The sequence below is a fragment of the Sinocyclocheilus rhinocerous genome, unplaced genomic scaffold (genome assembly GCF_001515625.1).
Source record: "Sinocyclocheilus rhinocerous isolate Xijiao unplaced genomic scaffold, SAMN03320098_v1.1 scaffold3583, whole genome shotgun sequence".
NCBI classification, from domain to species: Eukaryota; Metazoa; Chordata; class Actinopteri; order Cypriniformes; family Cyprinidae; genus Sinocyclocheilus; species Sinocyclocheilus rhinocerous.
Genome location: NW_015648568.1, coordinates 372,755 through 379,942, shown reverse-complemented (window position 1 = coordinate 379,942; position 7,188 = coordinate 372,755). Strand labels below are relative to the sequence as shown.

The window sequence follows — 7,188 nt, the reverse complement described above, 5'->3', positions numbered from 1 at the left end:
GAAGAGGGCAATATGGTCCCGCTCCTGGCTCGGGAAAAGAGGACAACTTGGGATGTCTGTTTTGCACCGGGAGCTTGGCAGCTGCAGTTCCTCCGCTATCTCCTTCCATGCTATGTCCTTTTTGGTGCGGTCATGATAGCAGCTAGAGCACACATCGTACAAACATGCCCTCTGCTGCCACAACTTTGTTCTTTATGGGTATCCCACATACCAGTATACCTTCTGCTTTTTTTTGCCTCCATGGCATTGAAATTTTAGCGCCGCTGGTCGCGTGGATCAATATGTCATTTCAAATTGCAATTTCATTGGCTGCTGAGTAGACCCAGGTCGTTGCAGCAAACACCCTGTGCGTTGATCATGCTGAATTTCTGACACTGTCAGAAAACTATCGTAGGCTATCTTTGGTCGCAAGACCGGGAAAACGCCCGTCTTTGAACCTCTCTCACTGTACGACATAGGACCACCGATTAAGAGCCACGATCACAGAAATCGCCACGATTGCTTCACGATGGCAATCTTTCGTCTGGGACAGCCAAAAATCGTGCAGTGTATCCCGGGCTTAAACCAGTGTTTCTCAACTCTGGTCGGGTTTGTACTGGGATTGAGAAACATTAGTGTAAACCGTGTGGCTCGGTTTGCATTGGTGACCCCGATGTGCCAACTTTTATAACTTTTAGTACAATGTGGTTTTAGTATAACTTAATACAAAACTGGTAACCAGGTTTGGCTTGCTATAAGTAATGGAGATGCCTGAGCATGAGACTCAATTTTCTTCAATCCTGATCATAGATCATTATCATTGCTGGCATTTTGGTAAGACACTAGGGATGAAACGATTATTTGATATTAAAGCCAACGTAAACAATAAAAAATTGTCAAATATTTTTGTTGTTGAATATTCGTTTATATCTCATATGACCTAATGTAACAGCCTGCAATAACGTGGTTTGACCAATGTGGCGATGTAGCACAAGACTGTAATTCGGCCTTCCTAGATGTAATCCAATAGAAGTAGAAATAAGAGCCACGATCACAGAAATCGCCACGATTGCTTCACGATGGCAATCTTTCGTCTGGGACAGCCAAAAATCGTGCAGTGTATCCCGGGCTTAAACCAGTGTTTCTCAACTCTGGTCGGGTTTGTACTGGGATTGAGAAACATTAGTGTAAACCGTGTGGCTCGGTTTGCATTGGTGACCCCGATGTGCCAACTTTTATAACTTTTAGTACAATGTGGTTTTAGTATAACTTAATACAAAACTGGTAACCAGGTTTGGCTTGCTATAAGTAATGGAGATGCCTGAGCATGAGACTCAATTTTCTTCAATCCTGATCATAGATCATTATCATTGCTGGCATTTTGGTAAGACACTAGGGATGAAACGATTATTTGATATTAAAGCCAACGTAAACAACAAAAAATTGTCAAATATTTTTGTTGAATATTCGTTTATATCTCATATGACCTAATGTAACAACCTGCAATAACGTGGTTTGACCAATGTGGCGATGTAGCACAAGACTGTAATTCGGCCTTCCTAGATGTAATCCAATAGAAGTAGAAATGCTTATGAGATGTGCAAATGAACCAGAACCAGTAGAGTGAGGGAAATTTTTTCTAAAAAAAAATGCTGTTATGTGTAAAAAGCCCGATATACTGATGCTGAATTTTTTTTTCATTCCTTGGTTGGGGATAAAAATAAGTTTTGTGTTTGTGAATATCCCAACACTGCTGAAAGCGGCATTTAGATGAATATGTAAATATATGCTGTGCGCTTTCCTCTCAGTAACAAAATAAACACAACAAAAATGACAGCATGGGAAAACAGTAGTTAAGAAAGCATCCGATCATAGCAATGTGGGGAATACGTTTGAATCAGCTCCGCAATCAGCACTCCAGTCTAATCACGTTTATTTATATAGCTCTTTATACAATAGTTTGCTTTAAAGCAAGCAGCTTTACAGTATTAAACATGAAAAAACAGTGTTAGTGTCACTTTCAGTTAGAATTACAACTTGATATTCTGCTATAAAGCAGCTCTATATGTATGAATATGTATAGAATATGTACAACTCAATATTTTAAATAATTGCAAAAGCTGAATAATTGATCAAAGCCTACTGATTAATTGGTGAAATAGTTGACGATTAAGTCGATTAATCGTTCTAATAATCATTAGATTAATCGATTATCAAAATAATAATTTGTTGCAGACACATGAAAACCTTCTAGAAGGTGCTTCAAAAACAGAATGAATTATCCAGCACCTGTCCAAAGACCTCCTCGTTGACTGTAAACGTCAGATCCAGGATATCCGTGATATCGTTGTCCTTCATCCACTGTAAGCTCTGGTGGAACTCTTCATCCAGGTATTCCAAATCACTCAGATCTGTCACTCTACGGACCACACAATACAGACATCCAATCAAAATCCATAATTTGAAACTCACTTTATTGTGTCACCTTGACTCCAAAAAACCTCTGAGACTCACAGTCTGAGCAGGGCCTTGTAGAATGGTCGAGTGAAGAAAGCATCCAACAGATACTGGTGGATCAGAGCCAGACCCAATATACGGCCACTGAAACGGAACCTGTGAGGGTCCAGCAAAACATTTATCCATGTCATAATGTTCTGTGCATGCTCCAATATAACACATATCCTGTTTTTGAACCAATTATAGGCTTTTGAAATTCTCTACCTTCTGGATAGGGCTTGAAAGTCAGACACTGTGACTTGGGACAACTTTTAAATTCAATTAAACGTTGTGAATCTCAACACTGACATTCACCAGACGTGTCCTCTTCTTGGATGAAGTTCAAGGCAAACGCTGAGAATTTGTCTTTGCATTTAGTTTCCTAACACTATAATTTACTCAACAAGAGGGCCATTTTCCCTGTCAGTCAAAATCCCAAAATAAGAGACAAAACAAAGACGTAGCGTGACCGCTTCTGACCAGAAGGCATGCGATTCCTCAACCACATGCCACATCAACCAGAGAACTACAAAGATGAACTTCAAAGACATTCCAAGTCTAAGCAGCAATAATTGGGGATAAAGAGAGATACAGTAGTATGGTAGAAAACGGAAGATCTCTCACCATTCCAAATGGTTCTCTACAAATGCAGACATGGGGCTGATCTGCACTGTATACGTGTCATTGGCTGAGTACTCAGGGAAGTGGTAGACCGGCCAGATTGCAACCGCAAACACACAGAAGAACTGATGCGGGGAATGATTGCTCTCGTTGTTAGGGAAAAGCCTTCGCTGGGTTTTGGCAAGCGGCGTTACACACAAGAGACCGGCTCATGTTTCCACAGACGCTTAAATAGGCTTTTAAAAAAAAGGCCTTAGACGTCAGTATGTACTGTATGTGGATGTGTTACTGAGCTAGAGAAAATGTTTTATAAGATCCTACTATAATAATTTGAGTAAAAACAGTTAGATTGTGTCTTTAGCATTTTAAATAGTCGTCCATTTGTAGCTTTTAATCCATGCCTTTTATCTTTGATGCACTCTTTTTGCTTGTGTTATTCTAAAAGTTGACAAAAATAACTTTTATTACATCTATAGTCTCTTTGGTGAGAACAGACCAAAAATACTGATTACTCATCTTGAATACACAGGCAATTTTTGTTGGCTACAGATCTAGATCTAGCAGTAGTTTCAAAGCTAAACTAGGGGTATCATTTTTGTCCAACTAAATGAGCCTAAGCAAACCCAATGATGAAAGTCTTGCTTTTAAATAGTAATATGATCATACCCGGTGAACTCTGAGGTGAGGATCCGGGAGAGCAGCGTGGAGAGAAGCCGAGGCCGGGGTGGAAAGAGTGAGATGGGATATACGACATGATCTCCTCATCAAACAGACTGAATGACAGAGAGGAAACATATTAGAATGTATGCAGAAAACATATTTTTATTTATTTATTTATAAATATTGTATAACTAATAAAAGTTAAATATCTCAAAAATTTATAAAAAATAAAATAGATAAAATAAAAAAAATTGATAATATAAATAAAATAAAAATAGAACATTCTGTTTACTCTAAATTGTTAGGTAAAGGGGTCATGACATGAGAAATCAAATTTGCCTTGATCTTTCTACCATTAAAACATCCTGCAATAAATAATGTCCAGGCTAATCCATGCTTTATAATGGGAGTGGATGGTAGCCCAAAATTTGAAGTCCATCCATTATAAAAGAAGTCCACACGGCTTAGTAGTACAAAACGAGGATTCGAGAGAGTGGCGTCCAGCGGATGACGTAGGCGTAGCATAAGCTCCGGTGAGAATATGCTAGTCTCGCGAGAAACAAGTTTTGTTTACAGCAAAGGAAAACTAGTGTCCTCTTGGCTTATATTGAAATCCTCCGACATTTTTCTTTGCAAATCCTCGTTTTGTGCTACTAATTCGTGACCTGTGTTTTGTTTCGCTCTCTCCTCTGCGCTTCCACGTTCATCACTTCTGCGCTCGTCACATTTGCCTACGTCTTACGTCATCCGCTGGACGCCACTAGAAGAAAGTCATATACACCTAGGATGGCTTGAGGATGAGTAAATAACAAGCTAATTTTATTTTTTGGGTGAACTAACCCTTTAACAGCTGACACTTGATTACGCTGAATGCGAGTGTCATGTCGCATCAAAAGCAAGCAGAAATTACATTCACTGCCGCTTTTGTCTACACTGGATACAGTATACAGATGCGCGCTCACTTTCTGACACAGTCCACTGCTTCACAGTTTTGCTGCTTTTTTTGTGCAAAAAAAAAATATATATATTTTTTAGCATTATAAGTAAACCTCAAGGAACATTAAAATAATAATAAAAAAAAAATCCATGTCATGACCACTTTAATATGTTCTAGTATTCTATCTAGTATTTAGCTGTGTGTTAGCTGTTTGGAGAGTTTGACTAGTTGATTAAGCCAATAATAACTAGTCCTGCATGCTGGTCCATGTGAGTGAGTCATATGTTTGCCAAACGCTGAGGACTGTGTTCAAAGACTCTTATATACTACTGCCTGTCAAGCCTTGTGGTTTTGGTTTACAACAAAAACACCGAGCTCATGCAGCATTCCCCGTCCCTCACGCCGCAGTCACTGTACCTTAACAGCATGACCAGGTCGGCGTCACAGGACAGCTTTTCAACGCCCTGAGGACCTTCAGTTCTGATGTAATGGATTTTCTCCCTGAGAGAATGCATGCACGGAGCTCGTAAACATTCACACACTCTCACATTTCCACTCTCGCTGCCTTCTTTCCACACTGAGTAGCTTTTGAAAGGTCTGAACTAATGGAATGTTAATTGTTTTAAAAAAGTAACAGTAAAGCACTTCACTAGCTGAATGGAATTATAGCGTGCATTCTGGAATGCTTTTAAGATAATGATGGGTTAATGCACTGTTAGTTAAATGCTGATTCACCATCACAAACTTTGTTTTTTACATGTTTTAAGCATGTTTCATGCATCTTTATTGTGTCAGACTGTAACTGTGTTGCTATATGAGCTTAACACGTCAATGTTAGTCATAATTCAGTGATATTTTAGTATTATTTATATACTATTATAGTATTTATTCATATTTTGAATTGACTTTTATTTTATATTTTCAGTTGTCATTTTAATTTTAGTTTAAGTTTTAGTAATTTTGTCAGTTGTATTTTTTTTTTTCAACAATTCTACTATTTTTGTTTTATTTGTAATTATATTACTTAACTGAACTTATTTTATTTCAGTTAGTTGCAAAGGAAATATTTCTAAGTTTTGTTTACTTAGTTCTAGTTTAGTTTTTCATCTTATATTTATATTTTATTTCATATCATCTTTAATTAAGTTTAAGTTTTATTAATTATATTATGTGCTTTTGTCATTTTTTTATATTTCTATTTAACTTTAATTTATTTATATTTCAGTTTTAGTTTTAGTAATCTTAGGGAACATTTCCAATTGTTTTTGTTTTATTTTTTTCATGTGATATTTACATTTTATTTTATATCAGCTTTATTTTAGTTTATGTAATTTTTAGGGCTGTTAGTCAATAATTTTTTTAAACTAATTAATTACATGATGTTTCGATTAATTAATCGCAAAATACATTTGACTGTGAAAATACCCACATTGTATTAGTTTTTTGTTTATTTAGCTTTAATGCATTTTTATTGATTTTTATTTTTTATTTATTTATTTATTAGTTTTAGTCATTTTATTACTTTATATTAAACTTATTTTATTTCTGTTGGTGCTCAACCCAATCTATCATTTAATCTAATGTTTATATTTTATTTTAAAAAAATATTTTTATATTATATATTTTTATATATTTTTTTATATATTTTTATATAGTTTATATTTTTATTTTTATTTTAACTATTTTAATACTTCAACTTTAACTTATTTTATTTCTGTTAGCAGCCAAGGCAACATTTCAAATGTTTGATTAGGGTTTTCAAGTTGAATTTGTTTCAACTAATATTTATATTTAATTTATTTAACCTTTATTTAAATGAACTAAAATGGTTTTAACAGTTTTATAGCATAATGGATTTATGTATCTCTGAAAACCCAGAATAAACTCCCAGAATGCAACAGTTTTGCTGGTATGTTACAATGCTTTTATTTTCTTTGGCATAAAATGTCTGTCATGTTCTGCTCACTGTCATATAGCATGACATATTTAACAAATAAGTGATAAACAGTCACTCTGGCGATGTGAGAGGGCTCACCTGAGTGTGTGATTCCTGGCGAGACTCGGCTGTCGTTCCTGCAGCAGGTCCAGTATGTTCGGCTGATGCAGGAAAGCCACAATCTTATCATTGTAAGCTGAGGGCAAAGAAAACAGACAAAAGCATAATAAAATACGACTGAATGTCATATTAAAGTATAGTTTAGTGTAGTTTTTTCTTTGATTCTGTAGGTTTAGGTGGGTCATCATCACTGACTGACCTAGAGGCACTGAATCGGGCTGGTTCTGACTCCTGACAGCTGATACTAAACCATTTCCAGCTCTGCTGACCAGAGACGCTCCTCTGCTTCGGGACACTTCTGACGCCTGAGACACAACACACAACATGAGCAACATTACAGTCACAGCATGACATCCCAGAGCATTTGTGTGTGTGTGTGTGTGTGTGTGAGTGAGTGAGTGTGTGTGTGCGTGAGTGTGTGTGCGAGTGTGTGTGTGTG

At 36.5% G+C, this 7,188-nt stretch overlaps 1 protein-coding gene across 1 annotated transcript in view; it reads right to left on the bottom strand.

Annotated features, from left to right (window-relative positions):
- LOC107709914 (E3 ubiquitin-protein ligase HECW1-like) overlaps nt 1-7,188 on the bottom strand; it is a 54,873-nt gene that overhangs the window by 1,910 nt on the left and 45,775 nt on the right. The window contains exons 15-21 of the mRNA XM_016514581.1: nt 6,949-7,054; nt 6,729-6,825; nt 5,111-5,194; nt 3,763-3,869; nt 3,100-3,115; nt 2,494-2,592; nt 2,269-2,398 (exon numbers count right to left, since the gene is read on the bottom strand). Coding sequence (XP_016370067.1) covers nt 2,269-2,398; nt 2,494-2,592; nt 3,100-3,115; nt 3,763-3,869; nt 5,111-5,194; nt 6,729-6,825; nt 6,949-7,054 — 639 coding nt within the window. The remainder of the gene's footprint in view (nt 1-2,268; nt 2,399-2,493; nt 2,593-3,099; nt 3,116-3,762; nt 3,870-5,110; nt 5,195-6,728; nt 6,826-6,948; nt 7,055-7,188) is intronic.